Below are 25,592 nucleotides of genomic sequence, written 5' to 3'. Positions count from 1 at the left end.
GTGAGGTTTTGGTCTTGACAGACCTCAGCCTCTTGCCGGAGGGGAGTTTTTCAAAAAGTTTTTGTCCAGGGTGGGAGGGGTCGGCCATGATTTTTCCTGCTCGCTTTAGTGTCCTGGAGGTGTGCAGATCCAGGAGGGTCAGCAGGTTGCAGCCAATCACCTTTTCAGCACAGTGGATGATATGCTGCAGTCTGTAGTCTTGTCCTTGGCAGTTGCAGCAGCGTACCAGATGGTGATGGAGGAGGTGAGAATGGGCTCAGTGATGGTGGTGTAGAAGTGCACCATCATTGGCTTTGGCAGGTTGAACTTCTCCTGCAGCAGGAAGTACATCCTCTGCTGAGCCTTCTTGGTGTTGATGGCTGCAGATGTTCAGCTCCCACTTGAGGACCTGGATGATGATGGTTCCCTGGAAGCAGGAGGACTCTACAGTGTCAACTGGGGAGACATGTTTCCCCAGCTTCAAGTGCCGCTTCTTGTCAGACAGGAAGTCCAAGTGTGGAGAATGTAGTGGAGGGCCATATTGACCAGTTGACTTCTGACCTGGGGGTCCAGATACAGGTGAGGTGGGACAGCACAAGGCGCTCAAAGGACTTCATGACCACAGAGGTCAGAACAAGGGGTCTGTAGTCTTTAAGTTCTGTGGTCCTTGTTTTTGTTTTGCTTTTGTCCTGATGAAAGTGGAACGTTTCCATCTGCTCATCTTAAATCTGGGTTTAAGGTGTGAACCTACAACTATGATTTGTGACACCACATCTTGCTTGGAGCCAGTCGTGGTCCATTATACAACTTATACAAGGGTGATGTGCAAACTTGAAGCCTCTAGTGCACAAACATTGAGAATGAACTTTACAGTGAAGGAGGAGACATCTTTTGTCCAGCAGTTAAACTTTTGAGATGAAAAATATATTAATTTAATATTTCTGGAATCTGTCATTCTTTCTAAGAAAGAGAAGGAGGAGATTTAATTTTGAGGATTTTAACAAGATAATCAAACTTTTTTGTGGAAAAACCATATCAGACACCAGTTATTATTCAAAGCAAAGTATATTTATATATCTTAAAACATGTCCGGAGGGGATCTTTAAGTTAATGATCTGAATATTTCAGTCAGATAGACGAGGCAGACAAAAGCAACTAAAGACACAGTTTTACATAAAAGAACAATAATCAAAGCTCTTATGCAAATTTGCATCACAAGTAAAACTGTATGCAAATGCTGCTGTTGTTATTCTGCAGGAAGCCATCGTTCTGCATTTGATTTGCAGTCAGGACTTCACCACACATTATTACACAGGGAAAAAAAAATTATAACTGACCTACAATCAGTGACGGAGAGCGTTCTGCTTGTCCTTTGATAGCAGCGCCCTCCTGTGGCCGCAGCGAGCCAGTGTGTTTGTTTTCATCCTGCCCTACAGTATTTTCTCACTCACTGGATGAATTCCCCACTCAGGATTTTCTCTGGCAGGCGAACACAGACACACTGCAACAAGGGAACTTCAGCCGAGCAAGTGCGTCACATGTTATAGCAGGGGCCAATGGCTAGAGGGATTAAAGTGGGAAAAAGGCTGAGCCAGGTTGTCATTAATATACTGTATATGATCTGTGTTTCATAAAAAAGTCCCCCCCCCTCCCCAAAAAACAAAGTGTACATGTATGTCTAACTTAATGATCAGCATTATTATCCATCATCCTCACTTTTCTCCTCTCACACTTGCATTTTGCAGGTGGCTTAGCCTTTAGGGGTGTGTGTGTCAGATGTGTGTGTGTGTGTGGCAGCGGCTGGTGTCAGCTGACAGCTGTGTGAGGGGAGATGACAGTGCCCTGATGCTGCGTTCTCTGTCTGTTCTCTGGGAGCCATTTTGTCTGTCTCTGATCTCAGAGTCAGGTCTGCCCCCCCCCCCCCCCCCCCACACACACACTCCACCCCCCCTCAGCCAATCACGTCAGCGCTCAGCGTTGCAGAAAACATTGAAACACAGTCTGATCTCTCTCTCTTTCTCTCTCGCCTTTCTGTCTCACCCTCCCTCCCACCTACTCGCCCACTCCTCCTGCGCTCCTACAGTGCTCATCTCCCACTTGCCTCTCTTTTCGTCTCTGCCTGTGCTCTTCTGCTCTCTGCCTCACCCCCCTCTCACCCCCCCCCCCCCCCCCCCCCCTCCTCTTCTTCCTCTCTTAATCCACATCTTTCCTCTGTATCTGCTCACTCCCTCTCTCTCTCTTCCCCTCCGTCACACCCTCCTCCTCCTCCTCCTCCTCCTCTTCAGGCTCTCTTGTTGTGCAACCCGTTTCTAAACAGCTCAGCCTTTGTGCGTTTTTGTCTGTTGCCATTTCAGCCAGGCTGCAGTCTTTACTCATTTTCCTCCAATCAGGGACACCATGTGACTCTCTGCATGAGAGGGCACAGTCCCTTCCCCCTTCTCTCTCCTCTCTCTCTTTCTCTCTCTCTCTCCCCTACTCTCTCTCTCCTCCCTCCTTATCCCCCCCCCCCCCCTCCACCTCCCTCCCCTTCCCTCCCCTCATCTAGCCAGCCAGCCAGGCAACATACGCTAGCAATCAGGGGAGTCAAAGAGAAAGAAGGAGAGAGGGGAGGGGGGGGGGAAGGAGAAGGGAGAATGAAGGTATATACACAGTGCAGAGTGAAACAGTGTGCAGGAGGAAGATGAAGGGGGGGAGATGGGATAGAGTGAGGGAGCAGGGGGTGAGAAAACACAGGGGACGAGGGGGTGTAATGTAAAGGTCTGTCCTGAGTCTGATTGACCACAAAGCACAAAGCATCTGTGGTTTCAGAGAGTATACTGTATTGTAACTTATACTTCCTTTAATGATTGCATCGCAGCTCAGACCACATCCCGACACACTCTGCCCCGCTGTTTATGTCATCCACATGTCAGGGCACATGCTGTGTGTGTGTGTGTGTGTGTGTGTGTGTACGTCCTCACACACACACACACACACACACACACGTACACACAAAGTCACGCACAAACTCTGAGCCCACACAAGAAGGGGGAGGATCCCTCTGTGTTGAACACGGCTCTGGAATGTAAACAAGCAAGAACGAGAAAAAGAGAGAGGAAGGACTAAAGAGAGACCCTGTAGTTTCATATTTTTCTATTATATTATATTTTCTATCGTAGTCGACCAGAGCAGCGTCTATCGACTTGTTATAAATGTGTGCGTGAATAACTTTTAACTTAAATTAACCTGCATCACTGTGGGGTCAGGCTCTGGTTTTATTTGAAGTTGAAATGAGTGAATGGAAGTGATTGTTCCATATTTGGAGGCAGTGTTTACATTGGATTTTGGTTACCTCATGTTGTATATGTGTGTGCGTGCGTGTGCATGTGTGTGTGCAAGCGTGTGTGTGAGTATAAGTGAGGTTTTACTCATTTACACACATTGTTTAAGGCCTCCGAGCTTGCGTGAAAAATATAAAGGAATGACTGATGTTTTCTCATATTCCCTGTTGGAAAAGTTTCAACATTGTGTTGTTTTTCTGAAAGTTTGAAAAATCTGTGTTGACATCTAACATGGAGTCCATTAAGATGAGAAAAGCAACGTTATTCCCTTGCTGAAAACTGAAAGAGAAATCAGGAGAAAAACAGAAAAAAGGAGAATTCATAAAGCAGAGAAACTGAGGCGAAAAAGGAAGGGGAACACCAGAGAGAACAATATGAGAGCAGAAGTGGAGCGCACAAGAGTGCGGTCATACGTCTTTTTGGAAATTTCCATGACCACGTTGATTAAGTATGCAATCTGACCGCAAGATAGCTAGGGCTCGGTTCTAAACAAACGCTCCCGCCTCTGCTGTGCAGGCTTGTTTAACGGCTGAGGTGGCAGCGTTTGCCTTTGTAGCACGGGGTGCTGCGCAGAGATTGAAAACACACGCACACACACACAAACTTGTGTATATGCAGTCACATTTAACACAGATACACCACCTTTTCCTGTGCCATTTTGTGCCCAAGACAAATTTATGTAAATGTAACACATACACGGACACACATAATCCGGGGTTTCAGGAGAGTTTGTCCTTGCTGGTACCAAATCTTTGTCTTTTTCTGCTTTAATCCACAGCCATTTTATCAACCTATTCATCTGTTTGCAAGCTACAACTGTACGGACCAGGATGAGTTGGCATTGTCTCTTAACTTGCTCCCCCTAAACTTTCCGCTTTCAAAACAATCTGTCAGCTAAAGAGTTTCCAAACCACAAAACATGGGACCAGTTAGTGTTTCCATCTTTCTAATGATTAAAGTCGAGACTGGCACCAGGGTAATCTGATCCTGAATGCGTGGTTGGCTAAATTTCTCTATCCACATCCCGGCTGTTTGAGGGTTGACCACAGCGGCCACTGTGGCCTGGTAGGCAGGAGAGAGAAGAGGAGGCCACGTCAGGATGATACTGCACACTACACGGGACTGAAAAAACACACACGCAGCAACTCACACAACTCTATCACACTAACTTCCTCCTCTTCTGCTGCTGAATATTGTATGACAGTAGTTTTCTGAGTACATCTATCATGATTATGAATACATTTTCTGCTATAAGATTATATTTCATGTCCTACACATCCCATCCGGAGCGCAACATAAATCGTTGTAACACTTAATCATATATAGCCCACAGCACAGCAGCGCAGGGTTTATTTCTAGACCTTGATTTCGCTTTTTCTTCCCTCCTCTGTCTGATTAAAGTCAATAAAATGAGAAGAATTATCTGTTCACTGTCAGGCTCTCAAAACCCAAACACAACAGTTTGAGGACTGCAGGGAGTTTCTCAGCCTTTACGCACGGTGAACCAGTCGCACACCTCTCAATATGGTGGTCTGATATCACAGATATTACTCCCTCCTGGTTGCTCTCTGTGACTCAGCTCCCAGAAGCCTCGCAACTGTTACTCAACTTTGACCAATTTTATTAAAAACGGTGACAATCAAAACTCATTTTGCTTTCAAGTTAGGCCCCCCCCCCTCAAAAAAAAAAGTGAGTGTGAGTGTCTCCGCCACTGAAGACAAGGTCAGCATGTTTCTGCCTTTCTCCCTGTCAGGTATGCACTTAATGACCTCCTTCCATGAACTCAGGAAGAAAGAACTTCTGGGCAAAAAAAACTCCCTAACAAGACCATTATAAATCTATGTCATGCTTTGAAAACACAACAATGAGAGTAGGAGTCACATCTTTAGAGACGCTTAAAGTCACTTAAAGCCAAACAAATGTGGTGATGCTGCGTTTTCGCTGTGGCATCATTAACAAAAAGCTGCTTCTACATCTGAATTAGGAGTCTCTTTATCACTTTCATCGAGCGCTTTATGCATCTTAAATGATATACTCCTGTGTGAACCGTGAAACATCAAACATTCATTAACAACTCTTGTGTGGGAAGAGGTGCAGAATCAATCATGCGAGTCTTTGATCCGAGCCAGTGATCTCTGCCCTTTAAATGTCACACTTTGATCCCTCTTTTTCTTTTCTTTCTGCTATTCTCTGCATGAGAGGGCAGTCAGTCAGTTTTTTTTTTTTTTTTTTTCACCGTGAATAAGTGACTGTAACATCTGGTACTGTGCCGACCTTAAAAGAACTCTGTTAACCCGGGCCAACAGTCAGAAATCATCATCATCATCATCTGCAACTACAACAACAACAAACTGGCGGAGGAAGAGAGAGAAGAGGTAGCATTAGTGGTGGTGCCATAGCAACAACTTCATGCCCAGATGTCTGCACCGCCAGCTGAAACAATCTTTTTCTGTTAAATCTACAAACTCAACAACATACAGTAAAAAGCGCCTTGTGGTCAGACTGAAAGTGAAAAGTGAGGACGAAACAGACTACATGTTGATCTATCTATTCTAGTATCTTCTTTGCTCTCCATCCTCTCTGCCATCACAGAGGGCGACCTCCCATGAGCCTTTGCAAACAGAGCCCCGGGGCCCTGGGGCACCTCTCTCCCTGTCTCTCTCTGGCCCAGTCACGCCACGGCACAGCAGCGGCTGCACTCACCGTCCAAAATACAACAACAACAACAACAACCAGAAAAAAGTCAGCAGCTGGCAACAGCAGCGGCACAAGCAACGGGACTGTCGTTAACGGCAACCATCACCACGGCAGCTACTTACCGGGACACGCGCAGCCGCCCACGGACATCTTCTCACATGTCTGGTGTGAATCCGATCAGAATGATGGTGGTGGTGGCTCTGTTATCCCTGCTCTCTTCCTCTCCTCTCCTCTCCTCTCCTCTTTCTCACCAGTCACTGCTGCCGCCACTGAGGCTGCTCACATGAGCGTCTGTTATCCCCACGGTTCACACACACACACACACACACATATACACACACACACACACACACACACACACACACACCACCACCACCACCACCACCAGGGAGCAAAGAGAGAGAGAGGGAGGGAGGGAGGAGAGAGTAGGAGAGAGTGACGATGAGGGAGGAAAAGAGAGACAGAGGGGAAGAAGAGGTTAAAAAAAGAGAACACACAAAGGATCGGATTCTCTCAGTTGTAGCTGTACACTGTGAATCACACCGTGTGTGTGTGTGTGTGTGTGTGTGTGTGAGTGAGTGTGTGTGTGTGTGTGTGTGTGAGTGTATTATAGAGTGAGGAGAATTCTGTTCCTGCCTCTGCTCTGCCCTCACCCTCATCAGCCCTGCAAATTACAGCTCAGGTGGGAGGAGAGAGGGAGAAAGAGAGGAAGAGAAAGGGAGGGAACGAGAGGCTGAGCGCTTGAGAGAGAGAGAGAGAGAGAGAGAGAGAGAGAGAGTGTGTGTGTGTGTGTGTGTGTGTGCCAGAGTGAGGGAGGGAGAGCGAGAGAGAGTGGACTGTCAAAGTGACCTGAAAGGCAGATTTGAGAGAATAACAACCATGTGATGTGGGTCCTTTTTTTTCCCCTTTAAATATGTAGAGGCTGTTTTTCACCGCCGCTGTTACAGTGATACACACACTTCACACACTTCACACACACACACACACACGTGAGCTTACGTATGTACAGTAGTGCACACATGCAGGTTTAAATGATCTTCAGGAAATCTGGTGATAGCCAATGCGTGCATGTGTGTATGTGTGTGTGTGTGTGCGTGTGTGTGTGTGCGTGTGTGTGTGTGTGTGTGCGTGCTGCAGCCGTCTGAGTGGCTTGTTACCATCCAGCGAAGGTCTGCTACATGGCAGGGAGGGCAGGGGGGAGGGAAAATGGGGGAGGAAAAGGGAGGGGGGAGAGAGGAGGGGGCGATTGACGTGCCTCGGCTCTCTCTCTCTCTCTCTCTCTCTCTCTCTCTCTCTCTCTCTCTCTCTCTCTCCCTCTCTCTCTCTCTCTCGTCTCCCTTCCTTGCCCATTCAGTCTCTCGCTCCGTTAGTCTTTCTGTCTGCAGTATGTCACACAGTGTTGCTCTCTCGCTTCACTCATCTTCCCGTCTACTCGGCCATTTATCTCTGCCCCCTCCCTCCTCCCTCGCCGTCTCTCTCTTTCCTTATTACTCTGTCTTCCGTTCTACCTTTCCCTCCCACTGTCTCCATCTCGCTCTAATCTTTCCTCCATCACTATGTCATTTGTCTCTCCCTGTTAGATGCACAAGGTTGTGTGTGAAGATTGTTGGACCCAGGTTAAATACAATAATCTTTTTGTCAGCAAATCCAGTGAAAAGACCAAAGCCAACAAAGAGCTGAACAAGTACTGACTATATTGATATTACTCCTCTGTGCCATAGAGCTCCATTATTGTCCAAAATCTATTGAAAATGAGCCACACATTTGCACTGGGTGACATGTTTCTTCATCACAATGAACATGGACACTGTAGTTTTTCCCAAGTCCATCCAACATACATCATCCTGCTGCGATATATACTTCAAATAACAATAACGTGTCTTCATCCACAGATGAAAATAGTCCCCAACAAATACACTATTTACTCCTCTTTGAGTAACTTTTGCTAAAAACTACAGCACCCAGCTATTTTAGAAACTTACTTAAGACTTTAAACAAATAGTTCAACATTTTGGGAAATACACGTATTTGCTTTCCTGCCGAGAGTTCGATAAGAAGATTGATACCACTCTCGTGTGTGTACGGTAAATATGAAGCGACAGCCAGCAGCCAATTAGCTTAGCTTCACATAAAAAACGGTAAACAGGGGGAAACAGCTGGACTGGCTCTCTCAAAAGGCATCTTTTGGACTTGTCATGGGATTTGTTGACAATGAGAAAAAAAACAAATATCGCCAGCCTTAACCAGAGGTTACCAACTTAGGGTCAGGACACCACCAAAGGGACCACCAGATATATCTCGGGGGTCAAGAGGTGATTCATGGAAGAATTAAAAACATCCTGCTACACAAAATCATGTTTAGTTTCTGGCTTTTGTATAATTACTGCCATGTTCTTGTGAATCCCATCCCACCAGGCTTCTAAAAATATTCAAATGAAACAATCTGAAAATAGAAAAATCACTCATATGTTAAGCCAAACAATATAAAACAGGGTTAAAAGTAGATATTGCCTCATTTTAAGGGGGCACAAGTCAAAAAGCCTGGGAAACACTGCTTTAAGGAAAAATACAAACTGCTAATTCAGGGATTTGCAACCATTACAAAGGTCATGACCCCAACTGAGCTCACAGCTTCCACCACCACACACGCTCTCATCTGAAGAGACTACATGCATATACAGTACAGTACACACTTATGCACATACCTAAGACAGAAAGCTATATGTGCATATACAGACATCCTGCACTGTTTCCCTCCAAAATGACATCACAAATCAGGTTCTCTCTTCACATGCAAAGACGAACACAAGTCTGCATAGATCGCCTCCCCCATATAATTTCTGCTTCCCTTTTTTAAGACACTTGCTCTTTGTCTCCCTCCCTCTCTTCCTCACCCTCTGTCTCATTAGGCAGTATCTCATTTTGAGGAGGAGAGTGTTAAGCCAATCAGAGAGGGGAAGAAATAGCAGCGGAAGGAGGGAGATGGAGAGAGGAGAGAGACAGAGAGGTTGCGGGAGGAAGAGGGCAGAGATGGAGAGAGAGAGAGAGAGAGAGAGAGAGAGACGGAGGAAAAGGGAAGGCGATGGATGGATGGAAGGAGGGAGGGAGGGAGAAAGAGAGAATAAATAGCTCTGGCGCACTCGTCCCCCATTACCCCGGGAGGGCACTGTCGCCATGGCAATGTGGCAGAAAAAGGATAGCACAAGCATGATGAGCTTCCACACACACACACACACACACACACACACACACACACACACACACATTTACAAATGAAAACTGTGATTCACACATATATCTGCCCACATTAACAGTTTCATACAGACAGTTTTTACAAGTTCATACTTTTAAAACGGATGTGCACACAAAGCACACTGTCACCTTACCATAATTATTTATGTACAAGCACACGCATACACTCGTTAACAGTTTGCCAGTTAGCAGATAGTCAAAGCCCACAGAACACAGATAAATAACAGAGACAAAGAAAGCTGCTCAGGGAGATGAAAGTATAAAAGACAGACAGTAAACACAAGAAGGTGAAGAAAAGGCTTCAGGGAAGAAAATGACAAAGGAGAGCAGGGAAGCAATTTTTGCAGCTAATCAAGTATCAAGCAGTTTCCTGCTGTGCTGCCCTTCAGTAAACTTTGTTGGATTAGTATGAATGTTTCTCTTAGTCCTTCCTTTTTACTTTCTTTGATTCTTGTATACAGTATTTATCTAAAACGACATCTTAATTAAACCTGCATTAATTGATTTTTTTTTTTTTTTTGGCATGATTTAGGAGCAGCACAACAAGCTGTAAACAACATTGACATATCATCACCTGATAAAGTTGTTTGGGCTGTTCAAGTCTTTTTACACATCCAGCAGACAGGGAGCAATATTAACATTCTTAGTGAGTCGTGTTTCTTTCCACCTGATGTATGTAAGTTTAATTTTTACTCTCCCTTTAGCTCTGGTTCGGTCCTGAGGCAATATCTGACTCTTTAGCTGCTGAATCAAAAACTCTGTCTGACAGTCATTTAATGCTCTGCAGGCAGCATACAGGTAGCTATATGAAATGTTAGAGCTTTTCCAAACAGCTGTCTGCTGCTGCTAGAAACAAGACCAAATGAGAGTGGTGAGATCGAATCACAACAGTAAAGTGACGGCTGTAAAACCAAAACATTAGCTGGAGGATGCTAAAATGCTCTGTAGAGCTGAGTGGGCTGATAATTCTCCCTTGGGTTTGTCACTAAGAACGAAGAATATAACAAGACTAAAAGTCCAAAGCCTTGCACCTAACACCAGCATACTACTAACATGCTGATGTTTAGCATAATGTTCAGTGTTCATCATCTTAGTTTAGCATGTTAGAATGCTGACATTTGCTAATTAGCACTAAACAAAAGACACAGCTGAGGCTGATGGGAATGTCATTAGTTTTGCAGGTGTTTGATCAAAACCAAAGTTTTGGACAAAATGAAATTTTAACCCAGTGACAGTGTTTAGTGAAAAGTTATCACTAAAGTTATTATAATTCATCTTAAGGGGGACATGAATGTGTGCATCTAATTTCATATTGCAATCCTCTTTGTTGAGACATTTCACTCAGACCACACACGTGAACCTCATGGTAGTGCTGGAGGAAAAGTCGGGATCACCAAAGTTGGTGGGAGAGTTTGTGTAAAATTACTTCCAATCCATCCATTAACTGCTAATATATATCAGTCTGGACGGACATCGTCATCCAAAGAGCCACACTGCTCGTGGAAATTGTCATTAATGCAGCTTTAAGTCTAAGCATGCGTCACATTTTGATTTGGTCTGATTTATCCCATCTAGTCTATCCAATGTCTCCTATCATGTCTGTCTGACTCTTGTGATCTGGATCAACACCACCATGTGTTTTGGCTCCCTGCAGGTTTAACCATACTGTATCAGTTCGTCCAAAGCAGCAGCAGGGACAAAGATCACTTTCCAGGTCATTAATGTTGAAGGATTTGTACAAACCAGACACGCTTGCTACAAACTACCCTGTTACAGCACTTCAATAATGTAACATCCAGCAAATTAGGAACTAGTGGAAGAGCGCAGCTAAAAAAAAATGTTACTCCACAGAGTAAAACAAATCACCTAAAGTCAGTAGACTGAAGTTAAACATGGCTTTAGTGCTGTTCTCATGCCTTTGTTTCAGCACACTTATCTGAAAAGTTGTTTGGATGGCAAATGTGGTGGTTAATTAGCTTAAGAAATCTTGTGTGCATCCAGCCTGAGGGCGAACCAGAGAATGAAAGAGGCTGTTCTGAGCCAGCCAGCCCTCTGTAAACTCTTATGTAAGGCAGAATCTGCATCCTGTTTCTCTCAGCTACATTATTGATGCGGGCTTCTGTTACCACACTGAGCGTGTTTGTGTGCGTACATGCACGTGAACACCTGTACGTCTCTACTTCTTGCTGGATAGTCTCTCACCTCTGCTGTTCTGTAGACAGGGTGGTCTCCTCCAGCTGATGTCTTGTCACTTTCTCTCCTCCCCTTTACCACCTCTCTGCATGCTCTCTTGTTCTTTCTTCACCTCCTTTCTTTTTTGCTGCTTTCTGTATTAATGTAAGTCCCCTTCCTCCACCTCCTCCTCCTCCTCCTTCTCTTTCTCTTTTTCTCTCAGGCCTTCAGTTCTCACTAACAGATGTTCTCTGCGCCATGTGGGAGGGCATTCCTCTTCTCTGCTATGAAAGCAAAAGAAAAAGACGACTTGAAGCGAAGAGAAATCAAACAAGGACGACGGCAACACAACCCCATAACTCAGCAGTCTCAATGTTACACTTGTGTGTCCCGCTTTTCCCCGTGGAGAGGGTGTCAAGTTAAAGATCAGAGTGCTTTTGCCTTTTTATAACACACTGCTCCCAGCGTTACACAATATCTGAAAGGTCATGGAAGTGCACACACACACACACACACACACACATAAAACACTGCATGAACGGGCAGCTAAGATGACTGGAAGTCACCTAGAAAAATGAAAACGCTCACACACACTCCTGAAGAGGCTGCAGGGCACACACAAACACACACAACAGCAGCAGCGAGGACAGCATATACCTGACTCCTTAGACCTCATGGGTTCTTTAATAATTCAAACATGCCAAAAGAGCGCCGTGGGAGTCGTCCCGCAGGTCAAGAGTGAGCAGGAGATGAGAGGCAGAGGCGAGAGAGAGAAGGGTGAGAGAAAGAGAAAGAGTTTTTTTTCTTTTTCTTTTTACTCATCTTCCTTTTCCCTCAAGAATCAGAGTAAAGTCTGGCACTCTGTGGGGCTTGAGGGAAGAAGGGAGAATGTCTGTTACTCTGTGTGTGTGTGTGTGTGTGTGTGTGTGTGTGCATCTCCACAGATGGTGGACCCAGTGGGAATAAAAGGGACAGTGGCTGGACAGTGGGTTAAATGTGTGTTGTCTGTGCATGTGTGGTGGGGGGGCCGTGTACCGACACGGTGGCTTGGTGCTGGATGCTGCAGTAAGGTGACCCACTTTACACAGAACTCCCCCTCCTCAACAAACACACTTACACATGCCTCTGAACACACTCACACTGCACCCGCTGGAGACTGGAGGATGCTTTGGCCCCATTTCAGACAGTAATGTGTTTCAAGAGTTGTGTGAGATGAAGCAGGAGGTGGTGTGTGTGTGTGTGTGTGTGCATGTGTGTGGCAGGAGCAAAGAAAGATGCACTGTAGCAATAGTATAGAAGAAGATATGGGATTAAGGGATAAAAAAAAATAAGAGACAAAAACAAAATAGAGGTCACTGAGCAGATGCACAGTTGGTAAGATGTGTGTGAGATCAAATCAATGAACAGGGAGTATGTTGTACCTTGTTAAAAACGTGCGTCTGTGAGTATATTTCCCTCTCCGCTAATCTAGTACAGCCATTGACTCTGTGTACCGCCATGACATTCAGCAGAAAGGTCAACTCCTCGCTGGCATGCATGAGATAACAGGCCAGACACATCCATAGTCCTCCACGGAAAAACAGTGAGATAATACAAGATAACGCCACACAAATGAAGAGGTGACGAGCCTCAGTTCATTATGCATTCATTTCATTCATGCACAAATATCTGATTGGCGTCCACTGTGGATAGGTGGCTGGCACAGAGCAATCAGCTCACTGGGAATTAACTCATTCACAACTTTTGAGGGCTAATAATAGGCAACCTGAGAGTGTGAGCAGAACTTAATGGGGAGATGTGTAGTATCACCATCTAGTGGAGAAAATGAATCGCATCAGGTTCATCTACGTTATTCACAGAGGGAAGAATAATTCCACTTCTGTGTCAGTAAGTAAGATACACATACAGGACTCAAAATATGTTGAAATCTCCAGTTTCACTCATCATTATCTCTAAAATATGGAAGATTGGTGCTATGAAACATAATTAATTGTCCCTCATAGACCGGAGCAGTTACATTCGGCTCATTCTTCATCTGCTGGACTTTGGGTGATGGCAGGTAGAGTTGGCTATCCACCAATTTTAACACCACAGGCTCCTCTGAGTACCTTGTGACAGCTGGTGCACCTTTCAAAAAAAGAAATGAAAACAAACGTGTAGCATGACAGGTCTACTGCACAATGTGATCTTCCGCTCTGATGATCTGATTCGTGCACAAGAACTGTCACCTAAAGCAACATGTTTCTCCTCAGGTGGGTTTTTCTTGACTTTTCAGTAAGTACTCTCATGTGACAGCTGTCCTCAGAACTGCAGACTCCAAGCCATTTGAACAAAACGCCCACATACAACACTGTCTCCAAACTCCACCCTATGCAAGCTGATGCTTTGTGGTTAGTCTTGTTTGTAATAATGGAGAGTTATTTATCATAAGTGAGCAGGTCAGGTTCAGTGTCTTTGTTCAGGAACATTTTGATATGCTGACACACTGGCTGTTGTGATGAAATAAATTTTCTAGTATAGAATAAGAGGAACAGTCAATATGAGACTATTTAGTGTAGAACCTCTAGACCTCTGGACAAGTGTGGAATGAAATAAAAACCACTAATGGAAGTGTAATATCAAATTGCTGGAGTAGGCGACTGCTTTAAAGGAACAGTTAGACATTTTGGGGAAATCCGCTTATGTGATTTCTTACTAAGAGTAAGATGAGAAGGTTGATTCCACTCTGTAGAGGTGTTAGTTGGTGGATTTTCTCACATTGAGACAGAGTCAAGCTGTTTCAAGGGAACAGAGGGAATAACTGTAGCATACAGTACGAAGAGTTGTGTGAACCTGCTGTCGTCCTATTCACAAAGTGTCTATTTAACATGGGTGTCCTCGTAGTTCATAGCAAAGAGTTTCCTTGTAAGAGCTATTCACAAAAGTGCTGACGCAATGAAAAGAAAACCTATCTGGAACATTGGAAAGAAGAAACTAAGAGCCAAAGTAGATTAGAACGTTATCTGTCCCTAAAAAGAGATTATGAATAGGCAGAAATATCTCTCTACTGTCAGAGATAGAAAGCAGAGACAGATCCCAACCAAGTACAGGCTCAGTGATCACAAAGTAGCAATAGAAAAAGGACGACATAATAATATATATCAATCTTAATATTGTGTTAATGTTCATATTATTGTTATTCTGTACTGTCCAAATATCTGGACAAATTGTATTTTGATGCTTTAGTAATTATGTTCTTGAAACTTTTATGCCAATAAAGACCATTGAATTGATCATTTCCTGATGAACAATCTAATGGAAGAGGCTGATCCCGTCACTCCGGATGACATCATGTTTCTGTCTACAGTGATTGGTTGGCTCGTCACCGGTCTGTGTCGGCAAATGTGAAATAAAACATTAATCAATATGTAGGAGTGTAAGAAGGAATTAGATTGGACTAGATTCAATTAGATTTGATTAAAATTACATTACAACTAAATTAGATTAAATTAAAAATTAAATTACATTAAAAATGAAACCAAATTACACATTCGATTGAATCTAAAAATCAATAAAGAATTAAATGAAATTAAATACAAAATGAAACCTAATTCTAAATTAAATTGAATACAATTTAAACAATTGATTTTTAAATGCAATGAAATTAAATACAATTATACATTACATTCAATTAAATTAATTGATTGATAAATAATTCAATTCAATTTTAAATACAAAAATCTTACATTTTATTTAATTATAAATTAAATTAAATTTGACTGATTTCAGAGTCCTAAAGTTAAGATTGACACATCCCTTATTTTTTAGGAGTTTCTCCTAACTTTGCTACTGTCTCAGGATGTTTTGTGAATCTTTCTTTGTTTAAATGTGATTTTATTTGACACAATTCAGACGCTCTAACTGCTACAATAAACCTCACCTGGTTAAGGTGTGGATGGGGAATGACATCAGACATGATGTCAATTGAACAAACTGGACTGGACGTGTACGACCAGCTTCATCCCTGGAAGAAAAACACTCTGACTCTTGCAGAAATGATTCACTGTGTAGCGGAGCAACTTGAGCATCGCTGCATAACTGGAGACAGCTGTGTAATGGGCACTATAGAAGGAGATGGAAGGAAAACACTCGGCTGCTGTGGTGAATATGTAAATGCAATCAACCATCCAAAAGACCATCATGTGATTTGTCAGTGGAGCATGTGGTTTGGTGCTGCTGTGGGTCTTCATCAGCTAGAGAGAGAGAAATGCAAACCACCGGTGATAACATGGTTAAGACAGCTGTGTCTTACAATAATTATTCATCATATATCAGGGGGCACAGTGTGGAGCTGCACAGGATGAAGTGGGAAGAAAATAAGATTTATTATGAAACAGCACTGGTTCTGATTAATGTGACTGCAGAGTAAGTCACGCAGGGCGTCGTCAATACAGAAAGTCATGTGAACACAAGCGATAAATGCATTCAAATGTATTCAATCACAATGATGTACTGTACAGTTTGTCTGAAGGTAGCTTATTACATATGCACACATTTCAATTCATGTGAGGACTTCAAATTGGACCTTGACAGGTATTATTTCAAGTGAAACGGTGTAGTAGCACTGTTTTCATGTCCCAACGGCAAACCATGTCAAGGTGGAGGGTGTGTACACAAGTTAATCAGGAAAGTCAACACATTAATATTACAACGTCTGAACATGCAGATAATCTGTTTGTTCTGGTGATGAGGCAGACCACAGGAAGTATATACGCTCCTCAAGGACTGGTTGTATATTAATGCCACTAATTATGTTATGATTCTGATGTTGAATGCATTGATATCGTCATCATATTCTCAGTAATTATAACATTGGGGAGGTAACAGCACTTGGGTGGATTTAACAGCTTTCTAGAGTGTTGTTTCCAATTTCAAGATAACTCCAGGTTACACTATTAGTGCTCTCTCTCTATCTCCCTTTATTAAAGCCTCCTGTCATAAAGGGAAAAAATATCTCAAAACAAATCATTAATTTAATAACGTGTGGTAACCTGAGAAATGTATTTGACAGGTTTTGCCCTCATTTTGCTGAAATGCTGCATTTTTTAAGAAAAACAACATAAAATGAGTTTATTTTACAGCTACATATGCCTTTTGAAAAAGAGACTCTGGTACAGTTGACCTATTTAATATCTTAAATAATGGATACAGTACATGTCTATAAAACCTAGAGATACTATACTTGGGTTATTCCCTGTCTTATATTTGCTTTAAGTTCATTGGGTGGGACTTGTGGTGTCGCTAGGTGTCGCTTTTGAGCAATAAATACATAAAATAAAAATGTAAAAACCGTGAATAAAAAGTTCTAACAAGCAAATGTGATGAAAATTAATGACACAACTGACATATGAAAGCAGCCCAAAACATACAAAACAAACAAATAAACAAACACTACTTGCATGTGTTACATCTGTAGTCACAGATATGTAAAAACTGTTCTCTATGTCAAACTATTTCATTTTAACAACATATTTTAACAAAAAATCGACACAAAAACCGCTAAATAAAAATATATCTGCTAAACTGATCGCTTATCTCTGAGACACATATGGCTGACCTGGGATCTGATTTCTACTCCTCTCCTCGCTCGCATTAATAGAGTCGGTGGTGTCAATCTGATCACGGGTCGGTCTCCTCTGCCGCTTCCCGCCAGTGACCACGTGTCTCCGTCCGGCCTGCCAGCGTACCATGTGGAGCAGCAACATGGCGGCGCGGTGGAGGGGGAAAGAAGGGGATTTAAATGCCGGCAACAGCGACTTTCTGTGCAGCAACACACCCGACGAGGTACCGCTTTCCTCCCTTTAACGAATTTCACACCAAAAAAAGCCAGAGTAGTAGCGGGTTTCGGTGTGTTGATGGGAGTTGTGTCCGCGCGCATGGCGACACGTGGCTTAAACAGGCTAGTAGTCCTGCTGATGGTAGTGATCAGGGAGGCGGCAGGGAGCTGGGTTCATCGATTAGCATGCCTTTTTGGCCGTGCATGTATAGAAACGGTTGGATGACACGTCAGTTAGTGTCGTTATCTCTCCGTTCACGTTTTTTGTTTGGTCTGACATCAAATATTCACATGTTAATGTCGACAGGAAGACCAGCTTCACATCTGTAGTACAACATGTTCAGATCTGGCTGCTGTCTTGCTCACTAACTTACACCCTCACCTTTTTCATTCACTTACTACATGTACCCTCACTGCTTTTCTGTCTCAAGCCGTGTTTTTGAGATGTCTTCAGTCAGGCACAGGGATAAATGACATTATTGACACATAAGAGCCTGTAAATGTCCTGTACCCAGTTCCTGTACATGGTGTGCATGTCTCCACCCGCCTCCAGGGCCTAGTGTGTCCTCAGCCTGCCTCCTACTCACTTGTGCACTTCTGTCCTAATGGAACTTTGAAATGTTTGCTTAATAAACTTCTCTTTGCAAATAGCTTTTTCAAAATATATCAGCTCTTTAACAGTGTACCTGCTGATGCTTATATATTCAGATCCTTTACTTAAGTAAAAGTACCAATATAGCAATGTGAAAGTACTCCATTACTAGTAAAAGTCCTGCATGAAAAATGCTGCTTATGTAAAAGTACACAAGTATTAATTATTGCTGTAAAAGTAGTGGTTTGGTTCCTCTGACTGATATATTAATATATATGACATAATTAGATTATTAATACTGAAGCATCAGTGTTAGAGCAGCATGTTACTGTTGTAGCAGCTGGAGGTGGAGCTAGTTTCAACTACTTTATATACAGTTAGCTAGTTTAGTCCAGTGGTTCCCAACCTAGGGGTCGGGCCCCTCCAAAGGGTCAGCAGATAAATCTGAGGGGTCGTGAGATGATTAGTGGGAGAGAAAAGAAGAAAAAAACAAAGTTCTGATACACAAATCTGTTTTCAATGAATCTTTGATTTTTGGTGAAATCTTGGATCATTTGAACATTTATTGAAATGAAACCATGTGAGAAGTTTAGAGGGAAAAATCACTATTTGGTGGAGCTGTTAACAACTCATAGACATCTGAAATGTGACCCCGACTACACACTGCTTTTTGTAAGACGTCACAAGCCAAAAAGGTTGGAAACCACTGGTTTCATCTTTAACAATGTGTTGTACTTTAAAAGCTTCTTGTATTATCCACTGTGTCAAATCTTCATCTGAAAAGTAACTAAAGCTGTCATATAAATGTAGTGGAGTAGAAAGTACAATATTTCCCTCTGAAATGTAGTGGAGTGGAAGTATAAAGTAGCGTCAAATAGAAATATTCAAATACAAGTACCTCAAAATTGCACTTCAGTACAGTACTTGAGTAAATGTACTTTGTAAGTTTCCACCACTGCAAACAAAAAACTGGTATTATGAAAGGAATAAGCCCATTCAGAGTCATTCAGAGTTATGTTCAGACAGGTCTGCAGCTGTTTTCAGTTCTGCAGAGCTGAAACGATGATCCTATTACTCGATTACCACAGAATTAATCAGCAACAACTTTCCGAGCTAACTTTTTAAGAAGCAAAATAGCAAAAATTCACAGGTTTCAGCTTCTCAAATGTGAATATTTACTGGTTTTCGTCGTCTTCTATGGTAGTAAATACAATATGTCAATTCAGGCTTTACAATTATCATTTTTCACTATTTTCTGACATTTTATAGACCAAATGAGAAATGACTGTATTGTGCCAGCCTCTGGTCAGATCAGGGGAAGCAGGAGGTAGAAAAAGGCAGAGTACATGCAAACTTACATAGCATGGGTGTAATAATAATAATATTAATATTTCTGTATGCCTGTCTCTCTTCAGTTCACCCTGTGCAGAGGTGATGTGGAGATGGACCCACAGTCCTGTATGGATCACTCCATCTTGGCCATTTTTGAAGATTCCACTGTTTCATCAGAGGTCAGAGTTCAAGCACATACATCTCTTTGAGTATCCCGGGCCTTTGTACATTAGAAGTTTAAGGTCCACAAGGTCCAAAATTAACAATCCACTGGCACAAAATCCTGGTAGAATTTGACAGATGAACCAATGTGTTTGTACCCCATTTCAGGATAAGAGCGGAGTGGAGGAGGAGAATGAGACTCTGCTGTCGGCTCTGACCGAGATGCTGGACAGTGTGGAGGATGTCAACGGGACTCTGTCTCCCTTTGACACCTTGCCTGACACTAAGCTCCTCACCAACCAGGAGTGCAGGGACAAGTCAGCGGTGGGTACACTCCCAGAATCGAGTTAAACATATTACCCAAATTATGCTGTTCTTTTAAGACTTATGTACAATATGTGATGTCCCATTATTAACTTTTTCTTCTGACAAAAGATTTGACACTCAAGATCTAAATGTTTTTCTCTTCAGGAAGTATACCTCACCGACAGACTTAGACCAAGATCCAAATCCCCAAATTTAACATTCACAATAAAGAGTGATGGGGAAAAGGAAGAAGAGCGCAAAGTAGAGAAAAACAGTCTGACTTTGTTTCAACCCAACGATAAGAAAGTGGAGAATGAAGTGGAAGTCTTCACCTCAACATCTCTGGTCAACCTGGTGAGGATCATGCACCCCTACTGCTTAAAGCTGCATGTGGAGGAGGAGGGGAAGGGCTGGGAGAGCACAGCCCGACCGTCAGCCTCTTCCTGGGACAAACTGAAGAAAAAACACACATTATTCTCCCAGGGAGAGGTATATAAGTATGAGAGGCCCACTGAAGATGGCGACGAAGAGATTAATGTTGTGTCTGACGATGAGGCACCTGCAAAAGAGACAAAGGAGGAAGAAGAGGGAGATGAAAAAAGAGATGATGGCAAACTTCTGAAAAGCATATTGCTGCATGGGAATTCATCCAGAGCTCTGTTGTGCAGAGAAAAGAAAAGAGTGAGCTTTGGTCCCGTTCAGATGGCTTCACTCGATGAATCCGCGGGTAAAGAGTTGAATGAGAAAAATCAAACTAGCGGGCACACGAGTGGGATAACAGTTTCAGAAGCACTTGAAAATCCAGCTGGCTCCGCACTTGAAGCCCAAACAAACCCGTCGTCAGAAATCAACAGTAACAACAAAGCTGAGGTTCTGCCACCAAAAGCTGAGACAAAGGCCAAATCACTAAGCCTCCAACAGTACAGACAGCTGCGCCAAAAAAGACAGCCTTTGGTGGAGAAACAGGGGAACTACATCACCAAGTGGCCCTCTGTTTCTGAGCCCCCTAAAGAGCTGACCCCCATCCTCTGTTTACAAGGACAAAGAATCAGTACTGATCATCTCCATAGACCTTCATCCCATCGTACCGCTCTACCGTCCAGGCCTAACCCAGTAGAGGACAAGCCATCCAGTCGTACATGTGGTAGTGGGTTAAAGTGCCCAAAGACTGAGACTAAAATCATCTCACCTGCTAGTCCACTGCCAGATGTCCAGGCTAACGCAGATGTCAATGTGCCTGAAAGCAAGAAAAGTCCAGTAAAGAAGCCAACGCTGCTCAGTAGCGACCCCCCAAATCCTGTCCTCCTCCCCATGCCCGTGACCCAAACAGCATCCCCATCCACTGCTCACTCCTCATCCAAAGAATCCAAAGTGGAGCTCCTCAACAGAGACTCTAGCCTTGAGACCACCGCAAACCTCCAAGAAATCCAAAATGAATCCACAACCTCACCTCCTCAAACACAACCATCCTCCTCAGAACCAAAGCCTAAGGCGATGTTACCAAAGCAGGATCGTAACTTGGACAGCACCGTCCTGCTCCAGGAAATTAAGAACAAGCTCACTGAGATAGTTTCAGGTATCTCCTCTAGATCTCCTGCACTGGGCTCCACCACAACACAAACAGAGTCTAACTCAGAATGCAAGGAGCCTCAAAAATACAGTCCGAAGCCAACGAAAGACATCAAGCTGGAACCAAAGATTCCTCAGTCACCATGTCCGGATCCAGTAGGGCAGACAAAATGTCCTTCCTCTACGCCATATTCCAGTCAGCCACCTACTTCCCTAAATACTCCCACACCAGTAAAGGAGACGTCACCTGAGGTTCCCTCTAGTATTTCTCCTCCTGAGGAGCCACCACCGTCGCCTAAGCTTGGCTGTAGAGAGCAGAGTGCTGTAGGTGAGTCAGGTAAGCAAAAAGCAACATTTTTGTAGTACATATGTTCAGTAAACTGCGTTGGTGCTTATAACTGATAAATAAGCAGATATCCCAAGTCATTCTTTCAATAACTGTCTGTCGTCACACTTCAGGAATCGAGGCCCCTGATCTGACAAGCCTGCTGGAACAGTTTGAGGAAACACAAGGTGAGCAGTACTCTGTCGACTTGGACGCTGACATGTGGTGTTTATCGTTCAGCTGCGCTAACCTGTCCGATCTATTTTCATTCTCTCATGTACAGACAAAGAGGAGGGAGAGAGCGAGAGCAAGCCGGAGCCCAAACTTGTTAGTGCTGCTTCATCTCCAAATCTGCAAACACACACAGATCTGCACATAACTCCGCCTAGAGGAACAGAAAAGACCTCCAAACAACTACTGCCTCCCCCTGTGGAACCACTTAAACCTTTAAGCACTTCAGAAACACCTGGGACTCTAAAAACTATCAGGAATCTGCCAGATCTCCAAATGTTGCCGCTCGCGGATATCCCCGAGCCCCTTGGCACCGAGATCATTCTCAGCACTCAGCAAACGCAGCCAGCAAGGCGTAAAAACCCTCCATCCAAGGCCATTCAGATAATCGACCCCCGTCCTCTACCATCCAAGAAGACAAACACAAGCACTTCAGAGTTCCCTGCCGCTCATACCGCTCCTCACTTGTATTCATCTGTATCCTCAGATCATGATTACTGCGCGCCTGTGGACCATTCACCTACAAGTGCTACTCAGCATAGCAGAGCTAAGCCCTCTTTACTCAAGGATATTTCTAAAACCACTAATGAAGTGCAGGTGAATACCCACGACTCCTGTGCAACTGCTGAATGCAGAAAACAGACCTCCACCAGGGAAGTTACCACCACTGTCAGAGCTGTTAACTGTGCAACACCTGTGATGCAGCCTCTCTCTGAGAACCACAAGACCAGATCAGAGACAAACCCGTCCACAGACAAAGCTCTGTCGTCTTCAGACAGTGCTGCCTCAGAGCAGGACGGCGGCGGTGCGGGCGAAGATAAGACGGCTCCATGCACTCTGCCGACACCTCCGCCCAGCCCTCCCAGTAGAGGAAGAGAGAAGAGGAGATATCGGAGAAGATCCCCTCGCTCCTCTTCTTCCTCCTCGTCCAGCTCTGCATCCCGCTCCCCAAAAAGACCAAGGTACCCGTCTACTGCTATCACTCACGTTCCTTTAGTCTGTACGTGTCCTTTTCCGTGCATCATTTTTTATCTTTAATGTCTCACAGGCTCCATCACAAGCGTTCAGAGAGCAGTTCATGCTCGTCGTCCTCGTCTCGCTCTGTTTCCCGCTCCCCACCTCGGCGGTATAGATTGTCTCGCTCCAGATCAAGATGCAGCAGGTCCAGATCTCGATCTTGGTCTCAATCCAGATCCCCGTCACGGTCACCATCCCCACGAACCTGCCATACGCGATGGAGAGATGTTTACAGGTCAGTGGGTGATGTCGGATGCACTCTACCTACCTTTTTTTTTTTTTACTTGCATGTAATGAATCCTAAAACTAACAGATGGAAATATGGTTGAATATTGAAATTCCTGGTTTAATTGAGTTTAAGGGTGTAATCTCAGGCTCTCTTTTCTTCCAATCCCAACTTCATCCCTACAGCAGCAGAGAGTCCAGACGGCTCAGGAGGGAACATGAGATGAGGATCCAGAAACTTAAAGCCATTGTGAGTAAGATTACTGGCATGTCAGCTGATGTGTTTGTGGTTATTAGTCGGGTAACGAGTGGTGATTAATTATAAAAATCCTCTCATACAGGATGAGCGGCGGGTGGTGTACGTCGGCCGCATCAGCAGGGCTATGACACACGATGAATTGAGAGAACGCTTCTCTCAATTCGGAGACGTAGAATGTGTGTCGCTTCACTTCAGAGACCGAGGGTAAGTACGCAGAATTAAAACTCGATTCAGAAATGTTTTTTTGTGTCTTTACAGTGTATCGGTGATTTTGTATCATCAGTTACTGTATGTTTATCACCATTAAAATCCACTATCTATGGTTCCCATAGCGACCACTACGGCTTTGTCACTTTCTACAACATGGAAGATGCTTTTGCAGCCATTGATAACGGAGGAAAACTACGAAGGCCTGATGAGCTGCCGTTTGATATCTGCTTTGGTGGAAGAAGACAGTTCTGCAAATCCAACTATGCCGATCTTGGTAAGAGTTTAAAACCAAGAACAAAGCCAAGTATGTTATTACAGTAAAGAGAAACATTTTCCCTTGTTTAAGTCAGTTGGAACTGTCCTTATACACACCTGTTCAAGACCTATCAGTCATTTGTCCAAATTGTACTAGAGGAACCAGGATCAAATTCTTTGCTGTATAAACTGAATCAGTATTGCACTGACTTTGCATAGTTAATGTTACTTTTTGTCACCTTCATATACTCGTACATGCAGGTAGTAGGATACAGAAGGCCCTCAGATTTTACCATTGAGTCATGTTACCATAAACTGAACAATGTAAGCTTCACAAAGTTAGTACTTATTGCAGGGCTGTGAGGCCTGATTGTAGTACACGGGTGTTTTAATTATTTTTTCCTCATGTACTCTCACTATGAAAACTCTTTTAATACGATTTACGTTGATATGTTAATTTCCCTCTTTTCCACAGATGCAAATAGAGATGCAGAAGAGTCTCCTGCCAGAAGCAGGTTCGAGGACCTCGACTTTGATTCATTACTGAAACAAGCCCAGAGAGGGTTAAAGAGGTAGCAGAGCCGCATGGAAGGACAAGAAGACCGGACTGGATGTGGCAGAGATGGAAATGTTTTTTCATGAACCTCAGAGCTTTTTGCTCATACTTATGTAGCAAACTTTTGTATGTCATTAGCTTTTTTTTTCATGTTTTGGCACTTGTATGTATGCCGTTTTTTAATGTGTACAGTTAATATGTACAAGTATGTAGCACTCCTAATTTGAAATTATCGTATTAGTGGAACTCACTAAAGATTTTTTTTTGCATTCCATAACACTGATAAAGTTTTGTATATTTGTATATGAAAAAATAAAGGCTGTTTATTGTGTCTCCTGATGAACTGTTGACTTAAGTTTATTTGGTTTGTTTTCGGACTAAAATCTAAAGAACCTTTTTTTTTATCGACAGAAGACGTATTGGTGTCACTGCAGAAAAGGCTCACTAGTGTAACTAATAATGTGAACGATGGTGAGCCAGCACGCACAGTAGAAGTTTGACCTACAAGCTGCCTAAGTTTCACTTGACTTCTTTTAGTAATTACAACAGAGGGAGTCTTTTATCCTCTCTAGCTTTGTTTTTGTAAATCCTAACTCATGTTTCTGCTAAAACTCCTCTGTCTTCCTTGTCTCCATCTGCGTCACTTTCTTCTATAGGTTCCTGACATTTTGCTGAGTCTCACATCTAGCAGGTTTGCTCTGCAGGCCCCTACTCTGAACGTCAGTCTCGTAAATCTTTCTTTTCTCAATCTAACGTGTCTTTACACACAAGCTCCAGCTCTTATAGCTTGTTTTTATCTACAGTCTTTTAATCCACAGCACCCTCAGACATCTCTTGTGGAGTTAGCCTCATCAAGGCTTCAACCGCATATGCTGTTGGAAGCTGTCCTGCTAAACATTTCCACATCTCAGCCATACGTCCTAACTACACTAAGCAAGTGCTGGATAGCCTACGCCAGGGATTAACTTTGACATATCCAACACTTTAAAATCAACTTCTGCCTCTGTAAAGTTAAGATGTCAAAAAGAGGCAACTTATAACATTATTAATGGCCCAATTAGGGGTTCCAGTTCAAGGATTCTATTGTGTCCCATTGGCTCGTGGTTCTGTGACACACTAAATGGAACAGAGTCATCATTAATGGTATTAGTTACACCTGTGCCTTCCCTGTAGTGTCACATCAAATATGTGACCTCTCACATTGCCTGAACTCCATATACTGACACAGGTTTGCTGGAGCTTATCATTATACTTACTGATAGTCATGGTTCCAGCATCAGATGTACAATATATTTCTGATTGGGAGCCTCATGATCAA

General features: G+C 43.4%; 1 protein-coding gene across 3 annotated transcripts; it reads left to right on the top strand.

The window, feature by feature from the left end:
• The first annotated feature begins 17,032 nt into the window (after nt 1-17,032).
• LOC137177669 (peroxisome proliferator-activated receptor gamma coactivator 1-alpha-like) lies at nt 17,033-24,613 on the top strand. Of its 3 annotated transcripts, none has more exons than XM_067583879.1 (11): nt 17,033-17,243; nt 19,243-19,338; nt 19,490-19,645; nt 19,793-21,524; nt 21,656-21,709; nt 21,805-22,714; nt 22,801-23,004; nt 23,181-23,244; nt 23,336-23,457; nt 23,586-23,737; nt 24,194-24,613. In XM_067583879.1, the coding sequence occupies exons 1-11, from the start codon at nt 17,148-17,150 to the stop codon at nt 24,292-24,294; spliced, it is 3,687 nt and encodes a 1,228-aa protein (XP_067439980.1). In that variant the 5' UTR covers nt 17,033-17,147; the 3' UTR covers nt 24,295-24,613. The 3 variants fall into 3 exon arrangements, with proteins under 3 accessions (XP_067439980.1, XP_067439978.1, XP_067439977.1); XM_067583877.1 differs by having other exon boundaries at nt 19,793-21,533; nt 23,184-23,244; XM_067583876.1 differs by having other exon boundaries at nt 17,035-17,243; nt 19,793-21,533.
• The last annotated feature ends 979 nt before the right edge of the window (nt 24,614-25,592 follow it).

Source organism: Thunnus thynnus, chromosome 3 (genome assembly GCF_963924715.1).
Source record: "Thunnus thynnus chromosome 3, fThuThy2.1, whole genome shotgun sequence".
NCBI classification, from domain to species: Eukaryota; Metazoa; Chordata; class Actinopteri; order Scombriformes; family Scombridae; genus Thunnus; species Thunnus thynnus.
Note: the sequence above shows the minus strand (reverse complement) of the source record. Positions and strands in the feature narration are given on the sequence as shown.

Excerpts from the sequence above, each read along its gene's own strand:
- LOC137177669 (XM_067583876.1), top strand. The coding sequence starts at position 17,148 with ATGTGGAGCAGCAACATGGCGGCGCGGTGGAGGGGGAAAGAAGGGGAT. Across the intron at positions 22,715-22,800 it reads CGCTCCCCAAAAAGACCAAG|GCTCCATCACAAGCGTTCAG; the intron begins GTACCCGTCTAC and ends AATGTCTCACAG. Across the intron at positions 23,005-23,180 it reads CGATGGAGAGATGTTTACAG|CAGCAGAGAGTCCAGACGGC; the intron begins GTCAGTGGGTGA and ends TCATCCCTACAG.